The 21,526-nt window shown below is 44.1% G+C and overlaps 1 protein-coding gene across 1 annotated transcript in view; it reads left to right on the plus strand.

Moving 5' to 3' along the window:
* ctif (CBP80/20-dependent translation initiation factor) overlaps nt 1–12,080 on the plus strand; it is a 175,047-nt gene extending 162,967 nt beyond the window's left edge. The window contains exons 13-14 of the mRNA XM_064979040.1: nt 5,888–5,941; nt 7,205–12,080. Coding sequence (XP_064835112.1) covers nt 5,888–5,941; nt 7,205–7,423 — 273 coding nt within the window. The 3' untranslated portion in view covers nt 7,424–12,080. The remainder of the gene's footprint in view (nt 1–5,887; nt 5,942–7,204) is intronic.
* Nucleotides 12,081–21,526: the final 9,446 nt, after the last annotated feature.

Below are 21,526 nucleotides of genomic sequence, written 5' to 3' on the forward strand. Positions count from 1 at the left end.
TGTCTATGTATACGGATGACTCAACACTATACACGTCAGCTACGACAGCAACTGAAATGACTGCAACACTTAACAAACAGCTGCAGTTAGTTTCAGAATGGCTGGCAAGGAATAAGTTAGTCCTAAATATTTCAAAAACTAAAAGCATTGTATTTCGGACAAATCATTAACTAAACCCTGAACCTCAACTCAATTTTGTAATAAATAATGTGGAAATTGAGCAGGTTGAGGTGACCTAAGCTGCTTGGAGTAACTCTGGATTGTAAACTGTCATGGTAAAAACATATTGATACAACAGTAGCTAAAATGGGGAGAAGTCTGTCCATAATGAAGTGCTGCTCTGCCTTCTTAACAGCACTATCAACAAGGCAGGTCTTACAAGCTCTATTCCACATCAGGTAACTGATGTAAGCGGTCGAATCAGATAAAACATTTTATTTATTTTTTAAGAAAGAAATATACCTTATGGAACAGTGGCGACTGTGATGCTACACAAACATAGGCACAGATGCAGGCATACAAACACATGATAACATATTCACTATACACACACACGTACACGTGATAACATACTCACTATACACACACGTACACGTGATAACATATTCACTATACACACACACGTACACGTGATAACATACTCACTATACACACACGTACACGTGATAACATACTCACTATACACACACGTACACGTGATAACATATTCACTATACACACACGTACACGTGATAACATATTCACTATACGTACACGTAATAACATATTCACTATACGTACACGTGATAACATATTCACTATACACACACGTGATAACATATTCACTATACACACACGTACACATGATAACATATTCACTATACACACACGTACACGTGATAACATATTCACTATACACACACGTACACGTGATAACATACTCACTATACACACACGTACACGTGATAACATATTCACTATACACACACGTACACGTGATAACATACTCACTATACACACACGTACACGTGATAACATATTCGCTATACACACACGTACACGTGATAACATATTCACTATACGTACACGTGATAACATATTCACTATACGTACACGTGATAACATATTCACTATACGTACACGTGATAACATATTCACTATACGTACACGTGATAACATATTCACTATACACACACGTACACGTGATAACATATTCACTATACACACACGTACACGTGATAACATATTCACTATACACACACGTACACGTGATAACATATTCACTATACACACACGTACACGTGATAACATACTCACTATACACACGCGTGCAAGTTCTCCCACGTGATAACATACTCACTATACACACACGTTACACGTGATAACATACTCACTATACACACACGCACACGCGTGATAACATACTCACTATACACACACGTACACGTGATAACATACTCACTATACACACACGTACACGTGATAACATACTCACTATACACACACGTACACGTGATAACATACTCACTATACACACACGTACACGTGATAACATACTCACTATACACACACGTACACGTGATAACATACTCACTATACGTACACGTGATAACATACTCACTATACGCACACGTGATAACATACTCACTATACGTACACGTGATAACATACTCACTATACGTACACGTGATAACATACTCACTATACGTACTATTTTATTGCGTGATAACATACTCACTATACGTACACGTGATAACATACTCACTATACGTACACGTGATAACATACTCACTATACGTTTAATGCGTGATAACATACTCACTATACGTACACGTGATAACATACTCACTATACGCATTTATGCTAACGTGATAACATACTCACTATACACACACGTACGTGATAACATACTCACTATACGTACACGTGATAACATACTCACTATACACACACGCATTACGTGATAACATACTCACTATACACACACGCATACGTGATAACATACTCACTATACGCATTATCGTGATAACATACTCACTATACACACACGTGATAACATACTCACTATAATGTGCGTGATAACATACTCACTATCGTTTACACGTGATAACATACTCACTATACACACACGCATACGTGATAACATACTCACTATACACACACGCCCTCCACGTGATAACATACTCACTATACACACACGCATTAGACGCTTGATAACATACTCACTATATGGGCATTCGCGTGATAACATACTCACTATACACACACGCATTACTGCGTGATAACATACTCACTATACGTACACGTGATAACATACTCACTATACGCACGTGATAACATACTCACTATACGTATACGTGATAACATACTCACTATACGCATACACGTGATAACATACTCACTATAACGCTGCACGTGATAACATACTCACTATACACACACGCCACGTGATAACATATTCACTATACACACACGTCACGTGATAACATATTCACTATCGTAACGTGATAACATATTCACTATACACACACGCATACGTGATAACATACTCACTATACACACACGTACACGTGATAACATACTCACTATACACACACGTACACGTGATAACATACTCACTATACACACACGTACACGTGATAACATACTCACTATACACACACGCATTACGTGATAACATACTCACTATATGCACACGTGATAACATACTCACTATACGCACACGTGATAACATACTCACTATACGTATGTACGTGATAACATACTCACTATACGTACACGTGATAACATACTCACTATATACACACGTACACGTGATAACATATTCACTATACACACTGCATACACGTGATAACATATTCACTATACTGTACACGTGATAACATATTCACTATACACACACGCACACGTGATAACATACTCACTATACACACACGCATTACACGTGATAACATACTCACTATACACACACGCATACACGTGATAACATACTCACTATACACACACGCATGCGTGATAACATACTACTATACACACGCATACGTGATAACATACTCACTATACACACACGTACACGTGATAACATACTCACTATACGTACACGTGATAACATACTCACTATACGTACACGTGATAACATACTCACTATACGTACACGTGATAACATACTCACTATACGTACACGTGATAACATACTCACTATACGTACACGTGATAACATACTGACTATACACACACGTACACGTGATAACATATTCACTATACGTACACGTGATAACATATTCACTATACGTACACGTGATAACATATTCACTATACACACACGTACACGTGATAACATACTCACTATACACACACGTACACGTGATAACATACTCACTATACATACACGTGATAACATACTCACTATACGTACACGTGATAACATACTCACTATACGTACACGTGATAACATACTCACTATACGTACACGTGATAACATACTCACTATACGTACACGTGATAACATACTCACTATACGTACACGTGATAACATACTCACTATACGTACACGTGATAACATACTCACTATACGTACACGTGATAACATACTCACTATACGTACACGTGATAACATACTCACTATACGTACACGTGATAACATACTCACTATACGTACACGTGATAACATACTCACTATACGTACACGTGATAACATACTCACTATACGTACACGTGATAACATACTCACTATACGTACACGTGATAACATACTCACTATACGTACACGTGATAACATACTCACTATACGTACACGTGATAACATACTCACTATACGTACACGTGATAACATACTCACTATACGTACACGTGATAACATACTCACTATACGTACACGTGATAACATACGCACTATACGTACACGTGATAACATACGCACTATACACACACACGTACACGTGATAACATACGCTCTATACACACACACGTACACGTGATAACATACGCACTATACACACACACGTACACGTGATAACATACTCACTATACACACACGTACAATGGGGCAAAAAAGTATTTAGTCAGCCACCAATTGTGCAAGTTCTCCCACTTTTAAAAAGATGAGATTTTTTCTTCTCATTTTGTCTGTCATAGTTGAAGTGTACCTATGATGAAAATTACAGGCCTCATCTTTTTAAGTGGGAGAACTTGCACAATTGGTGGCTGACTAAATACTTTTTTGCCCCACTGTACACTAATGGCGATCCATAATAAATATAAAATGAAAAGTAAACATTACACTCACAGAAGTTCCAAAAAAATAGAGACATTTCAAATGTCATATTATGTCTATACACAGTGTTGTAACAATGTGCAAATAGTTCGAATACAAAAAGGAAAATAAGTCAACATAATTATGGGTTGATTTACAATGGTGTTTGTTCTTCACTGGTTGCTCTTTTCTCGTGGCAACTGGTCACAAATCTTGCTGCTGTGATGTCACACTGTGGAATTTCACACAGTAGATTTGGGAATCTGAGGGAAATACAGTACCAGTCAAAGTGTGGACACACCTACTTATTCAAGGTTTTTTTCTTTATTTGTACTATTTTCTACATTGTAGAATAATAGTGAAGACATCAAAACTATGAAATAACACATATGGAATCATGTTAAATAAAGGTTCTTCAAAGTAGCCACCCTTTGCCTTGATGACAGCTTTTGGCATTCTCTCAACCAGCATTCTCTCAACTTCTCAACCAGCCTTGTTAAATGTTCATTGGTGGAATTTCTATCCTTAATGCATTTATGCTAATCAGTTGTGTTTGTGACAAGGTAGGGGTGGAATACAGAAGATAGCCCTATTTGGTAAAATACTAAGTCCATATTATGGCAAGATTAGAGCAAATAAGCAAAGAGAAACGACAGTCCATCATTACTTTAAGACACGAAGGTCAGTTAATGCAGAACATTTCAAGAACTTTTCAAGTTTCTTCAAGTGCAGTCGCAAACACCATCAACTGGAAGAGCCAGAGTTACCTCTGCTTCAGAGGATAAGTTCATTACAGTTACCAGCCTCAGAAATTACAGCCCAGATAAATGCTTCACAGAGTTTAAGTAAGAGACACATTTCAGCATCAACTGTTCAGAGGAGACGTGCGTGAATCAGGCCCTTCAAGGTCGAATTGCTGCAAAGTAACCACTACTAAAGGGCACCAATAAGAAGAAGAGACTTGCTTGGGCCAAGAAACACGAGCAATGGGTCCAAATTCGAGATTTTTGATTCCAACCTCCGTGTCTTTGTGAGACGCAGATGTGGGAACTCCTTCAAGACTGTTGGAAAAGCATTCCAGGTGAAGCTGGTTGAGAGAATGCCAAGAGCATGCAAAGCTGTCATCAAGACAAAGGGTGGCTACTTTGAAGAATCTGAAATATAAAATATATTTTGATTTGTTTAACACTTTTTTGTTTACTACATGATCCCATATGTATTATTTCATAGTTTTGATGTTTTCACTATAATTCTACAATGTAGAAATTTGTCAAAATAAAGAAAGACCCTTGAATGAGTAGGTGTGTCCAAACTTTGGACTGGCACTGTATGTCTCTAATATGGTCATACAATTAGCAGGATGTTAGGAAGTGCAGCTCCGTTTCCACCTCATTTTTGTGGGCAGTGTGTACATAGTCTTATCGTGAGAACCAGGTCTTTCTCTCTCTCTCTGTCTGTGTCTCTCTTTGTTTTTCCTCTCATTGTCATTCAACCTCCCAAACAGAAAGACGGCACTCGTCATACATACAGTATAGTACCCATCGCTGCTGTGGGTGTATATCTGTAACGTCTGCCACTCTGCATGACTGCTGTAGACATAAAGAATAAACAGATACTGTATCTCCATAGAGACCTCTCTCATCATGTCTGTTGCAGCTGCTGCAGTCTCCCGAGGTCAAGGAGGATGCAGTCCTCTGTTGTTCTATGGAGGTATGTACTCTTCATATTCTATCTGTTCTGTCCTGTACGTCAACACACTCCCGTCTTCACTGAAGCCTCTTACAGTACACATCGGTCTTTTGTATATTAATGAACAGAGAGGCAGTAGAACAGAGAGCATGCAGTATACACTGTGTTATTCAGCCCAAGACAGTTGTAGTCAGGCTGTCTGTCTGGATGTGGTGAAGGAATCTTTCTGTCTCAGCATGAATTATAGAGTGACACTGAGGTAGTGTAGAGGCTAAGAACAGAGTCTGAAACTAGTTTGCAGACTAGAGACTAGAGCCTGGAGCTGGGTTGGAGATCAGAGGAAGGCTGGGGAGGAGCTCTGTTCAAGGCAGAGAAAGAGAGAGCACGAGGGCAGGGCAGAGCAGGGAAGGTGACCTGTCAGGCCAGCTCTAAGAAGTCTCCCATAGCTGTAGTGGAGCTAATCACTAATTGTTTGAATTCCTCCAGAATTTTCACATTGTTTTGTATGGGAATTTGAGATTATCAGAAGGACAGACAGGCCTATAAGGTTCCTATAATGGGACTCAATCCTTCCGTGACAGGCATATGTTAAAGAGCATGCCCCAAACCTTCCACAACTCAGACACCCCCACTCGGAAGCTAGCCAAACCCATCCATCAGATAGATTGACACCTCCACTCTGAAGCTAGCCAACCAGTCTCTGACTAGCCTTCTTAATATTCAGACGGCTAGATGTAACCCCTGACTCACCTCTCTCCTCCTCCTAACCCCCTCCCCCATCCTCTTCCTCCCTGTCCTCCTCTTCCCTCCTACGCTCCTCCCTCCTCCTTGTCCCTCCTACTCTCCTCCCCTCTCCTCTTCCTCCCTCTTGTCCTCTCCTCCCTCCTCCTAACCCCCCTCCCTTCCTTCTTGTCATCCTCCCTCCCTCCTCCTAACCCCCCTCCCCATCCTCTTCCTCCCTCTCCTCCTCTTCCCTCCTACTCTCCTCCTTGTCCCTCCTACTCTCCTCCCCTCTCCTCTTCCTCCCTCTTGTCCTCTCCTCCCTCCTCCTAACCCCCCTCCCTCCCCTCTTCTCATCCTCCCTCCCTCCTCCCTAACCCCCCTCCCCATCCTCTTCCTCCCTCTCCTCCTCTTCCCTCCTACTCTCCTCCCTCCTCCTTGTCCCTCCTACTCTCCTCCCCTCTCCTCTTCCTCCCTCTTGTCCTCTCCTCCCTCCTCCTAACCCCCCTCCCTCCCCTCTTCTCATCCTCCCTCCCTCCCTCTCTTCCTCCTCCTCTCGTCCAGCTGCAGTCCACAGGTCATCTCCTGGAGGAGCAGCTTCCAGAGATGATGACTGAGCTCCTTGCCACAGCCAGGGACAAGATGCTGTGTCCGGCTGAGTCCCAGCTGACCCGCTCCCTCCTCATGGAGGTCATTGAGCTGCGCGCCCATCACTGGACCCCTCTGGAGGCCCTCACCACACAGTACTACAACAGGACCATTCAGAAGCTCACCACCGCCTAGCCACCCAGGTCCCAGGCCTGGACCTAGGCTCACACGTCTTCGGGTCTCTCTTGAAAAAATACATTTTATCTCAATAAGACTACCTGGTTAAATCAAATAAAAAGGTCCACTTGTCTGACATAGGGAGGCCTTAACTGGGTTGATAGCTAAGAGGCATGGGACCGTACTGGGCGGCAGTACAGAATTTATCTGGGGACGAAAGGGTTTAGGTTACGGTTTGGGGATGAGACAGAAACGTGAAACCATGCATAAACAAGACAAACACTACACACACAACTAAAAGGACTGGCCATGCTGCCTGTTCCAACGAGACGAGAGGAGGACAAAGAGTGGTTGTGAGGAGAAGGGTGTGTGTGGGGGTACAGGGTCGGGTAACAGCCGTCTCTGGGGAACAGAAGGTCTCCTCGGAGGTTAAAAAGAGAAGGTGGTGTCCAGAGGGACATTTCATTCTCAATCTCCTTTGTGCTTGTTTGCCAACTACCCCCCCCCTATCTGTTTCCTCTCTCTCCTGCTCCTCTCAGCTCTAGACCCCTTCCACCCCTATCTGTTTCCTCTCTCCTGCTCCTCTCAGCTCTAGATCCCTTCCACCCCTATCTGTTTCCTCTCTCCTGCTCCTCTCAGCTCTAGACCCCTTCCACCCCTATCTGTTTCCTCTCTCCTGCTCCTCTCAGCTCTAGACCCCATCCACCCCTATCTGTTTCCTCTCTCCTGCTCCTCTCAGCTCTAGACCCCTTCCACCCCTATCTGTTTCCTCTCTCCTGCGCCTCTCAGCTCTAGACCCCTTCCACACCTATCTGTTTCCTCTCTCTCCTGCTCCTCTCAGCTCTAGTCCCCTTCCACCCCTATCTGTTTCCTCTGTCTCTCCTCCTCTCAGCTCTAGACCCCTTCCACCCCTATCTGTTTCCTCTCTCCTGCTCCTCTCAGCTCTAGACCCCTTCCACCCCTATCTGTTTCCTCTCTCCTGCTCCTCTCAGCTCTAGACCCCTTCCACCCCTATCTGTTTCCTCTCTCTCCTGCTCCTCTCAGCTCTAGACCCCTTCCACCCCTATCTGTTTCCTCTGTCTCTCCTCTCAGCTCTAGACCCCTTCCACCCCTATCTGTTTCCTCTCTCCTGCTCCTCTCAGCTCTAGACCCATTCCACCCCTATCTGTTTCCTCTCTCCTGCTCCTCTCAGCTCTAGACCCCTTCCACCCCTATATGTTTCCTCTCTCTCCTGCTCCTCTCAGCTCTAGACCCCTTCCACCCCTATCTGTTTCCTCTGTCTCTCCTCCTCTCAGCTCTAGACCCCTTCCACCCCTATCTGTTTCCTCTCTCTCTCTCCTCCTCTCAGCTCTAGACCCCTTCCACCCCTATCTGTTTCCTCTCTCTCTCTCCTCCTCTCAGCTCTAGACCCCTTCCACCCCTATCTGTTTCCTCTGTCTCTCCTCCTCTCAGCTCTAGACCCCTTCCACCCCTATCTGTTTCCTCTCTCCTCCTCTCAGCTCTAGACCCCTTCCACCCCTATCTGTTTCCTCTCTCTCTCCTCCTCCTCTCAGCTCTAGACCCCTTCCACCCCTATCTGTTTCCTGTCTCTCCTCTCAGCTCTAGACCCCTTCCACCCCTATCTGTTTCCCCTGTCTCTCCTCCTCTCAGCTCTAGACCCCTTCCACCCCTATCTGTTTCCTCTGTCTCTCCTCCTCTCAGCTCTAGACCCCTTCCACCCCTATCTGTTACATCTCTCCTGCTCCTCTCAGCTCTAGACCCCTTCCACCCCTATCTGTTTCCTCTGTCTCTCCTCCTCTCAGCTCTAGACCCCTTCCACCCCTATCTGTTTCCTCTGTCTCTCCTCCTCTCAGCTCTAGACCCCTTCCACCCCTATCTGTTTCCTCTGTCTCTCCTCTCAGCTCTAGACCCCTTCCACCCCGGGGTCTATGTGGCTGGCTGGGGGAGCATGCCTCCCTCTGGTTTGTCCCCTCACCAGGCGACCCTCTCTGCCCAGGCCTCCCTCTCTGCCCCTCCACAGGCCTGCCTGCCTCCCCCCCCACCGGCCTTCCTGCCTACCTCCCCCCAGGGGACCCTCCAACCCCCCAGGCAACATGGGACAGGCCTGCTTTCGTCCCCTGCCAGATGCCTATTGTGTGGCTGAGACACTGGGCCTGGTCTGCTTGCCTGTTTTGACTGGCTGGCTTGCTGGCAGATGGCTAACGTTACTGGAAGAAGACTCAAGTGGGCTGGCTGCAAGACACACACAGGCCAACCCATCCTCCAACCCAGGCTAACCCAGCCAGGCCCCTGACAGAGAGGGCACACTGGGTCTGTCGTGGGGGAGACTTGAGGACTTGGGGGGAGAAGCATCAAGCCACTGCTTTGTTGAGGCTTCTTTGTCATTGTCCTTTTGGGAGGGGTTTAATATCCTCGCTTGTGTTACCTTCTGTGTTAATATTATCATTATTATTTATTTTGAATCAGGTTTAAATATGTATGATTATGGACTATTTTAGGGCTGATCTGTTGCACAGGTTTGATTTGTTTTAAATGGTTTTAAGGCGATTATTTGCTTTTAAAATATTCAAAAATAACAAATACATTTTGACAGTGGTATTGTGTACAAGCATTAAAAGATCCTCTAGCATTAATGGTTTGAGGTGTTGGTTGACTAGACTAAGAGGGAAGGTTTGAGGTGTTGGTTGACTAGACTAAGAGGGAAGGTTTGAGGTGTTGGTTGACTAGACTAAGAGGGAAGGTTTGAGGTGTTGGTTGACTAAATTGAGAGGGAAGGTTTGAGGTGTTGGTTGACTAGACTGAGAGGGAAGGTTTGAGGTGTTGGTTGACTAGACTGAGAGGGAAGGTTTGAGGTGTTGGTTGACTAGACTAAGAGGGAAGGTTTGAGGTGTTGGTTGACTAGACTAAGAGGGAAGGTTTGAGGTGTTGGTTGACTAGACAGAGGGAAGGTTTGAGGTGTTGGTTGACTAGACAGAGGGAAGGTTTGAGGTGTTGGTTGACTAGACAGAGGGAAGGTTTGAGGTGTTGGTTGACTAGACAGAGGGGAGGTTTGAGGTGTTGGTTGACTAGACAGAGGGAAGGTTTGAGGTGTTGGTTGACTAGACTAAGAGGGAAGGTTTGAGGTGTTGGTTGACTTGACTAAGAGGGAAGGTTTGAGGTGTTGGTTGACGAGACTGGGGGAAGGTTTGAGGAGTTGGTTGACTAGACTGAGGGAAGGTTTGAGGAGTTGGTTGACTAGACTGAGGAAAGGTTTGAGGTGTTGGTTGACTAGACGAAGAGGGAAGGTTTGGCTCGAAGGAAGAATCATAGACGTGGTTGGTTTGAAGTCAGTCAGAAGAGTGGCCTTGTCATCTATAATAATACATTTATGGAGTTGCGTCCTGTTTTAAAAGTGAAGGCTGGGAGGTAGAGAGTGCTTGTTGAGACGGAGTGGCCGAATTTGAGGTTATTATTTCTTGCAAAATGAAATGTAGCTCCTTTAAGAGGAGGAAGAAACAAGCATGATAAAATCCTACTTCAAATGGTCTCCTGTTCAAGCAGCCATTTTGCAAGTCTTCATATCTGTATAATGATGAAATATTTTAATCTGTGTTGTTTTACAGATTATTTTTATGATATAATGTAGGTTGCTAGTATGTGATTCGCATTATTCTGGCTTCTGCAAATGTGTTTACCACGATATTGCCGTTTACCAACCCACTCATCATTCTATCGTTTGATGGGCTGTATGTAATCCACTGTACAGTAATGACCCGTATTGAAGAAAACAGAACAAGTGCTCAGCGGGATTGGTACAAACAGTGACGATGGCTACATCCTAATTAGCTATAGGGTTGAATAGGGTTGTGTGGATAGGAAGGTGGCCTTTCTATGTCTTCTTACTATGGCTTCAGGTCATGTTGAATGAACTGCTCTGTTTGGGACAGTCTGTCAGTCCTACGACTACTAGTGTTACTTGCTCCTGATTTCCCATTGAATTGAATCTCTCTGGGAAGTTTTGTGTTATATTTTGTTTTTTCTGTCTTGCATCAAGAATCCAAATCTTTAAGGTAGTCACACACCCAAGTCACTAGGAGGGTCTTGAATTGAAACATATATATATATAATGAGTTGGGAGATCTATACAAACCCATCCGTCTAAGTGTGCGCATGCCTATGAGCTGATTTTATTTATTTTATTTGAGGTTTTTATTTAAAATGTTCATTTTAGTTTTTATTTTTTCAATGGGTTTTGATTTTAAGTGACTGAATCCATTGTGATACTGGTAAGTGTGGTATTACTGTGATATTTTAGATTGAAAGCTATGCTGTAGTGCTATTGGCCGATTCTGGTTCCATATGCAATGTAGTGACTCATTGAAACACAACGGGGTCCTTCCTCATCTGTGACACTGGGCCTCCCGGCGCCCTCCGACACTTGACCTTTAGGTCACGTGACGTACCCGACTATTGAATGCAACGCACCTCCATTTGCATGTCATTGACATTGGAAGGAGGGAGACAGAATGAGATGGGAGGTGTTGGCGTGGTTACTCAAGCGAGGCAAGCTAGTCTCCCAGCCAGAGGGTGATGATGAACTGTAGAATTTGTGGTTGGTCGTCAATTCGTTTTTTTTGTTTTTTTTTATTAAGCAATTGAAAAAAATAAACTAACTGAAAAGAGAAGTGGAAAAAAAGTGTGTGTACTGTTTTTTTTTTCCTCTGTTTTTCTCTGTTTTAGGGGAAAACATCTTGTATGTCTTATGTCTTAGCCTTGTCTCAAACAGAATGCATGTAAATACAGTTGAAGTCGGAAGTTTACATAACCTTAGGTTGGAGTCATTAAAACTCGTTTTTCAACCACTCCACACATTTCTTGTTAACAAACTATAATTTTGGCAAGTCTGGTTAGGACATCTACTTTGTGCATGACACAAGTAATTTCTCCAACAATTGTTTACAGACAGATTATTTGGTGTGAAAAGTGCAAATCAATCCCAGAACAACAGCAAAGGACCTTGTGAAGATGCCGGAGGAAACGGGTACAAAAGTATCTATATCCACAATAAAATAAGTCCTATATCAACATAACCTGAAAGGCCACTCAGCAAGGAAGAAGCCACTGCTCCAAAACCACCATAAAAAAGCCAGACTATGGTTTGCAACTGCGCATGGAGACAAAGATCGTACTTTTTGGAGAAATGTCCTCTGGTCTGATGAAACAAAAATGTAACTGTTTGGCCATAATGACCATCATTAGGAAAAAGGGGGGTGCTTGCAAGCCGAAGGACACCATCACAACCGTGAAGCACGGGGTTGGCAGCATCATGTTGTGGGGGTGCTTTGCTGCAGAAGGGACTGGTGCACTTCACAAAATAGATGGCATCATGAGGCAGGGAAATTATGTGGATATATTGAAGCCATATCTCAAGACATCAGTCAGGAAGTTAAAGCTTGGTCGTAAATGGGTCTTCCAAATGGACAATGACCCCAAGCATACTTCCAAAGTTGTGGCAAAATGGCTTAAGGACAACAAAGTCAAGGTATTGGAGTGGCCGTGGCAAAGCCCTGCCCTCAATCTAATAGAAAATGTGCGGGCAGAACTGAAAAAGCGTGTGCGAGCAAGGAGGCCTACAAACCCGACTCAGTTGCACCAGCTCTGTCAGGAGGAATGGGCCAAAATTCACGCAACTTATTGTGGGAAGCTCGTGAAAGGCTACCTGAAAAGTTTGACCCAAGTTAAAGAATTTAAAGGCAATGCTACCAAATACTAATTGAGTGTATGTAAACTTTTGACCCACTGGGAATGTGATGAAAGAAATAAAAGCTGAAATAAATCATTCTCTCTACTATAATTCTGACAATTCACATTTTTAAAATAAAGTGGTGATCCTAACTGACCTAAAACAGGGATTTTTTACTAGGATGAAATGTCAGGAATTGTGAAAAACGAGTTTAAATGTATTTGGCAAAGGTGTATGTAAACTTCCGACTTCAACTGTACATTCGAACCTCTTTGTTTCCCTTCACACACTGAGCTGTCATTATTCAGACAGAATACACACTATATACATCCTACTAATGTCGATCGATTTTAAAAGCGCTGCGTACTTTCTAATTGCTGCGCTACATACCTTTAGCTATTGTACTGATGTATGACTGAACATCCTTGGCCCAGTTAGTTGGTTTTGTTAGGCCCTGACCCAAACCTGGGTGTCTGAGCATTCTGGAACACAGGCAGGACGTCCTTCAGCCTCCGTCCACGTCAATCACAGTCTAGGGGTGGGAGGGTGAGACTGGGGGAATTCTCCTTCTGATAAAGGGGAGGAGTTATAAATCTCCTGATATAGGGGAGGGGGTATAAATCTCCTTCTGATATAGGGGAGGGGGTATAAATCTCCTGATATAGGGGAGGGGGTATAAATCTCCTGATAAAGGGGAGGGGGTATAAATCTCCTTCTGATATAGGGGAGGGGGTATAAATCTCCTTCTGATATAGGGGAGGGGGTATAAATCTCCTGATATAGGGGAGGGGGTATAAATCTCCTGATATAGGGGAGGGGGTATAAATCTCCTGATATAGGGGAGGGGGGTATAAATCTCCTGATAAAGGGGAGGGGGTATAAATCTCCTGATATAGGGTAGGGGGTATAAATCTCCTTCTGATATAGGGGAGGGGGTATAAATCTCCGGATATAGGGGAGGGGTTATAAATCTCCTGATATAGGGGAGGGGGTATAGATCTCCTTCTGATATAGGGGAGGGGGTATAAATCTCCTTCTGATATAGGGGAGGGGGTATAAATCTCCTGATATAGGGGAGGGGGTATAGATCTCCTTCTGATATAGGGGAGGGGGTATAAATCTCCTTCTGATATAGGGGAGGGGGTATAAATCTCCTGATATAGGGGAGGGGGGTATAAATCTCCTGATAAAGGGGAGGGGGTATAAATCTCCTGATATAGGGGAGGGGGTATAAATCTCCTGATATAGGGGAGGGGGTATAAATCTCCTGATATAGGGGAGGGGTATAAATCTCCTTCTGATATAGGGGAGGGGTATAAATCTCCTTCTGATATAGGGGAGGGGGTATAAATCTCCTTCTGATATAGGGGAGGGGGTATAAATCTCCTGATATAGGGGAGGGGGTATAAATCTCCTTCTGATATAGGGGAGGGGGTATAAATCTCCTGATATAGGGGAGTATAAATCTCCTGGGGGGTATAAATCTCCTGATATAGGGGAGGGGGTATAAATCTACTGATATAGGGGAGGGGGTATAAATCTCCTGATATAGGGGAGGGGGTATAAATCTCCTGATATAGGGGAGGGGGTATAAATCTCCTTCTGATATAGGGGAGGGGGTATAAATCTCCTTCTGATCTAGGGAGGGGGTATAAATGTCCTGATATAGGGGAGGGGGTATACATCTACTTCTGATATAGGGGAGGGGGTATAAATCTCCTTCTGATATAGGGGAGGGGGTATAAATCTACTTCTGATAAAGGGGAGGGGGTATAAATCTCCTTCTGATATAGGGGAGGGGGTATAAATCTCCTTCTGATATAGGGGAGGGGGTATAAATCTCCTTCTGATATAGGGGAGGGGGTATAAATCTCCTGATATAGGGGAGGGGGTATAAATCTCCTTCTGATATAGGGGAGGGGGTATAAATCTCCTTCTGATATAGGGAAGGGGGTATAAATCTTCTTCTGATATAGGGGAGGGGGTATAAATCTACTGATATAGGGGAGGGGGTATAAATCTACTGATATAGGGGAGGGGGTATAAATCTACTTCTGATATAGGGGAGGGGGTATACATCTCCTTCTGATATAGGGGAGGGGGTATAAATCTACTTCTGATATAGGGGAGGGGGTATAAATCTCCTTCTGATATAGGGGAGGGGGTATAGATCTCCTTCTGATATAGGGGAGGGGGTATAAATCTACTGATATAGGGGAGGGGGTATAAATCTCCTTCTGATATAGGGGAGGGGGTATAGATCTCCTTCTGATATAGGGGAGGGGGTATAAATCTCCTTATTTAGGGGAGGGGGTATAAATCTCCTTCTGATATAGGGGAGGGGGTGTAAATCTCCTTCTGATATAGGGGAGGGGGTATAAATCTGATATAGGGGAGGGGGTATAAATCTCCTTCTGATATAGGGGAGGGGGTATAAATCTCCTTCTGATATAGGGGAGGGGGTATAAATCTCCTTCTGATAAAGGGGAGGGGGTATAAATCTCCTTCTGATAAAGGGGAGGGGGTATACATCTCCTGATATAGGGGAGGGGGTATAGATCTCCTGATATAGGGGAGGGGGTATAAATCTGATATAGGGGAGGGGGTATAAATCTCCTTCTGATATAGGGGAGGGTGTATAAATCTGATATAGGGGAGGGGGTATAAATCTCCTTCTGATATAGGGGAGGGGGTATAAATCTCCTTCTGATATAGGGGAGGGGGTATAAATCTCCTTCTGATAAAGGGGAGGGGGTATACATCTCCTGATATAGGGGAGGGGGTATAGATCTCCTGATATAGGGGAGGGGGTATAAATCTCCTTCTGATATAGGGGAGGGGGTATACATCTCCTGATATAGGGGAGGGGGTATAGATCTCCTGATATAGGGGAGGGGGTATAAATCTCCTTCTGATAAAGGGGAGGGGGTATACATCTCCTGATATAGGGGAGGGGGTATAAATCTCCTGATATAGGGGAGGGGGTATAAATCTGATATAGGGAAGGGGGTATAAATCTCCTTCTGATATAGGGGAGGGGGTATAAATCTCCTTCTGATATAGGGGAGGGGGTATAAATCTCCTGATATAGGGGAGGGGGTATAAATCTACTTCTGATATAGGGGAGGGGGTATAAATCTACTTCTGATATAGGGGAGGGGGTATAAATCTCCTGATATAGGTGAGGGGGTATAAATCTACTTCTGATATAGGGGAGGGGGTATAAATCTCCTTCTGATATAGGGGAGGGGGTATAAATCTCCTGATATAGGGGAGGGGGTATAAATCTACTTCTGATATAGGGGAGGGGGTATAAATCTCCTGATATAGGGGAGGGGGTATAAATCTACTTCTGATATAGGGGAGGGGGTATAAATCTCCTTCTGATATAGGGGAGGGGGTATAAATCTCCTTCTGATATAGGGGAGGGGGTATAAATGTCCTGATATAGGGGAGGGGGTATAAATCTACTTCTGATATAGGGAGGGGGTATAAATCTCCTTCTGATATAGGGGAGGGGGTATACATCTACTTCTGATATAGGGGAGGGGGTATAAATATATTTCTGATATAGGGGAGGGGGTATAAATCTACTTCTGATATAGGGGAGGGGGTATAAATATATTTCTGATATAGGGAGGGGGTATAAATCTCCTTCTGATATAGGGAGGGGGTATAAATCTCATTCTGATATAGGGGAGGGGGTATAAATGTCCTGATATAGGGGAGGGGGTATAAATCTACTTCTGATATAGGGGAGGGGGTATAAATCTCCTTCTGATATAGGGGAGGGGGTATAAAACTACTTCTGATATAGGGGAGGGGGTATAAATATATTTCTGATATAGGGAGTGGGTATAAATCTACTTCTGATATATGGGAGGGGGTATAGATCTCCTTCTGATATAGGGGAGGGGGTATAAATCTCCTTCTGATATAGGGGAGGGGGTATAAATCTCCTGATATAGGGGACGGGGTATAAATCTACTTCTGATATAGGGGAGGGGGTATAAATCTCCTTCTGATATAGGGGAGGGGGTATAAATCTCCTTCTGATATAGGGGAGGGGGTATAGATCTCCTTCTGATATAGGGGAGGGGGTATAAATCTCCTGATATAGGGAGGGGGTATAAATCTCCTTCTGATATAGGGGAGGGGGTATAAATCTACTTCTATATAGGGGGGGGGGTATAAATCTCCTTATATAGGGGGGGGGTATAAATCTCCTTCTGATATAGGGGAGGGGGTATAAATCTGATATAGGGGAGGGGGTATAAATCTCCTTCTGATATAGGGGAGGGGTATAAATCTCCTTCTGATATAGGGGAGGGGGTATAAATCTCCTGATATAGGGGAGGGGGTATAAATCTACTTCTGATATAGGGGAGGGGGTATAAATCTCCTTCTGATATAGGGGAGGGGGTATAAATCTCCTGATATAGGGGAGGGGGTATAAATCTACTTCTGATAAAGGGGAGGGGGTATAAATCTCCTGATATAGGGGAGGGGGTATAAATCTCCTTCTGATATAGGGGAGGGGGTATAAATCTCCTGATATAGGGAGGGGGTATAAATCTCCTTCTGATATAGGGGAGGGGGTATAAATCTCCTGATATAGGGGAGGGGGTATAAATCTCCTTCTGATATAGGGGGGAGGGGGTATAAATCTCCTAATATAGGTGAGGGGGTATAAATCTCCTTCTGATATAGGGGAGGGGGTATAAATCTCCTGATATAGGGGAGGGGGTATAAATCTACTTCTGATATAGGGGAGGGGGTATAAATCTCCTTCTGATATAGGGGAGGGGGTATAAATCTCCTGATATAGGTGAGGGGGTATAAATCTCCTTCTGATATAGGGGAGGGGCTATAAATCTCCTGATATAGGTGAGGGGGTATAAATCTCCTTCTGATATAGGGGAGGGGGTATAAATCTCCTGATATAGGGGAGGGGGTATAAATCTCCTGATATAGGGGAGGGGGTATAAATCTACTTCTGATATAGGGGGGGGTATAAATCTCCTTCTGATATAGGGGAGGGGGTATAAATCTACTTCTGATATAGGGGAGGGGTATAAATCTCCTTCTGATATAAGGGAGGGGGTATAAATCTCCTTCTGATATAGGGGAGGGGGTATAAATCTCCTTCTGATATAGGGGAGGGGGTATAAATCTCCTGATATAGGGGAGGGGGGAGGGGGGGGTATAAATCTCCTTCTGATATAGGGGAGGGGGTATAAATCTCCTTCTGATAAAGGGGAGGGGGTATAAATCTACTTCTGATATAGGGGAGGGGGTATAAATCTACTTCTGATATAGGGGAGGGGGTATAAATCTCCTTCTGATATAAGGGAGGGGGGTATAAATCTCCTGATATAGAGGAGGGGGTATAAATCTCCTGATATAGGGGAGGGGGTATAAATCTCCTTCTGATATAGGGGAGGTGGTATAAATCTCCTTCTGATATAGGAGAGGGGGGTATAAATCTCCTGATATAGGGGAGGGGGTATAAATCTCCTTCTGATATAGGAGAGGGGGTATAAATCTCCTGATATAGGGGAGGGGGTATAAATCTCCTTCTGATATAGGAGAGGGGGGTATAAATCTCCTGATATAGGGGAGGGGGTATAAATCTCCTTCTGATATAGGAGAGGGGGGTATAAATCTCCTGATATAGGGGAGGGGGTATAAATCTCCTGATATAGGGGAGGGGGTATAAATCTCCTTCTGATAAAGGGGAGGGGGTATAAATCTCCTGATATAGGGGAGGGGGTATAGATCTACTTCTGATAAAGGGGAGGGGGTATAAATCTCCTGATATAGGGGAGGGGGTATAGATCTACTTCTGATAAAGGGAGGGGGTATAAATCTCCTGATATAGGGGAGGGGGTATAAATCTCCTTCTGATAAAGTGGAGGGGGTATAAATCTACTTCTGATATAGGGGGGGGTATAGATCTCCTGATATAGGGAGGGGGTATAAATCTCCTTCTGATAAAGGGGAGGGGGTATAAATCTCCTTCTGATATAGGGGAGGGGGTATAAATCTCCTTCTGATATAAGGGAGGGGGTATAAATCTCCTGATATAAGGGAGGGGGTATAAATCTACTTCTGATATAGGGGAGGGGGTATAAATCTCTGATTAATATAGGGGAGGGGGTATAAATCTACTTCTGATATAGGGGAGGGGGTATAAATCTACTTCTGATATAGGGGAGGGGGTATAAATCTCCTGATATAGGGGAGGGGGTATAAATCTCCTTCTGATATAGGGGGGGGTATAAATCTCCTTCTGATATAGGGGAGGGGGTATAAATCTCCTTCTGATATAGGGGAGGGGGTATAAATCTCCTTCTGATATAGGGGAGGGGGTATAAATCTCCTTCTGATATAGGGGAGGGGGTATAAATCTCCTTCTGATATAGGGGAGGGGGTATAAATCTCCTGATCTGATATAGGGGAGGGGGTATAAATCTCCTGATATAGGGGAGGGGGTATAAATCTCCTTCTGATAAAGGGGAGGGGGTATAAATCTCCTTCTGATATAGGGGAGGGGGTATAAATCTCCTGATATAGGGGAGGGGGTATAAATCTCCTTCTGATATAGGGGAGGGGGTATAAATCTCCTTCTGATATAGGGGAGGGGGTATAAATCTCCTTCTGATATAGGGGGGGAGGGGGTATAAATCTCCTGATATAGGGGAGGGGGTATAAATCTCCTTCTGATAAAGGGGAGGGGGTATAAATCTCCTTCTGATATAGGGGAGGGGGTATAAATCTATTTCTGATATAGGGGAGGGGGTATAAATCTCCTTCTGATATAGGGGAGGGGGTATAAATCTCCTTCTGATATAGGGGGGGGGGAGGGGGTATAAATCTCCTTCTGATATAGGGGAGGGGGTATAAATCTCCTTCTGATATAGGGGAGGGGGTATAAATCTCCTGATATAGGGGAGGGGGGGGTATAAATCTCCTTCTGATATAGGGAGGGGGTATAAATCTCCTTCTGATATAGGGGAGGGGGTATAAATCTCCTTCTGATATAGGGGAGGGGGTATAAATCTCCTGATATAGGGGAGGGGTATAAATCTCCTTCTGATATAGGGGAGGGGGTATAAATCTCCTTCTGATATAGGGGAGGGGGTATAAATCTCCTTCTGATATAGGGGAGGGGGTATAAATCTCCTGATATAGGGGAGGGGGTATAAATCTCCTTCTGATATAGGGGGGGAGGGGGTATAAATCTCATTCTGATATAGGGGAGGGGGTATAAATCTCCTGATATAGGGAGGGGGTATAAATCTCCTGATATAGGGGAGGGGGTATAAATCTCCTTCTGATATAGGGGAGGGGGTATAAATCTCCTTCTGATATAGGGGAGGGGGTATAAATCTTCCTTCTGATATAGGGGAGGGGGTATAAATCTCCTTCTGATATAGGGGAGGGGGTATAAATCTCCTGATATAGGGGAGGGGGGAGGGGGGGGTATAAATCTCCTTCTGATATGGGGGAGGGGGTATAAATCTCCTTCTGATATAGGGGAGGGGGTATAAATCCTTCTGATATAGGGGAGGGGGTATAAATCTCCTTCTGATATAGGGGGGATCTCCTTCTGATATAGGGGAGGGGGTATAAATCTATTTCTGATATAGGGGAGGGGGTATAAATCTCCTTCTGATATAGGGGAGGGGGTATAAATCTCCTGATATAGGGAGGGGGTATAAATCTCCTTCTGATATAGGGGAGGGGGTATTCTGATATAGGGGAGGGGGTATAAATCTCCTTCTGATATAGGGGAGGGGGTATAAATCTCCTTCTGATATAAGGGAGGGGGTATAGATCTCCTTCTGATATAGGGGAGGGGGTATAAATCTCCTTCTGATATAGGGGAGGGGGTATAAATCTCCTTCTGATGTAGGGGGGGGTATAAATCTCCTTCTGATATAGGGGAGGGGGTATAAATCTCCTTCTGATATAGGGGAGGGGGTATAAATCTCCTGATATAGGGGAGAGGGTATAAATCTATTTCTGATATAGGGGAGGGGGTATAAATCTCCTGATATAGGGGAGGGGGTATAAATCTCCTTCTGATATAGGGGAGGGGGTATAAATCTCCTGATATAGGGGAGGGGGTATAAATCTATTTCTGATATAGGGGAGGGGGTATAAATCTGATATAGGGGAGGGGGTATAAATCTTCTTCTGATATAGGGGAGGGGGTATAAATCTCCTTCTGATATAGGGGAGGGGGTATAAATCTCCTTCTGATATAGGGGAGGGGGTATAAATCTCCTTCTGATATAGGGGAGGGGGTATAAATCTCCTTCTGATATAGGGGAGGGGGTATAAATCTCCTGATATAGGGGAGGGGGTATAAATCTACTTCTGATAAAGGGGAG

The sequence above is a fragment of the Oncorhynchus masou genome, chromosome 11 (genome assembly GCF_036934945.1).
Source record: "Oncorhynchus masou masou isolate Uvic2021 chromosome 11, UVic_Omas_1.1, whole genome shotgun sequence".
In the NCBI taxonomy this organism is placed as follows: domain Eukaryota; kingdom Metazoa; phylum Chordata; class Actinopteri; order Salmoniformes; family Salmonidae; genus Oncorhynchus; species Oncorhynchus masou.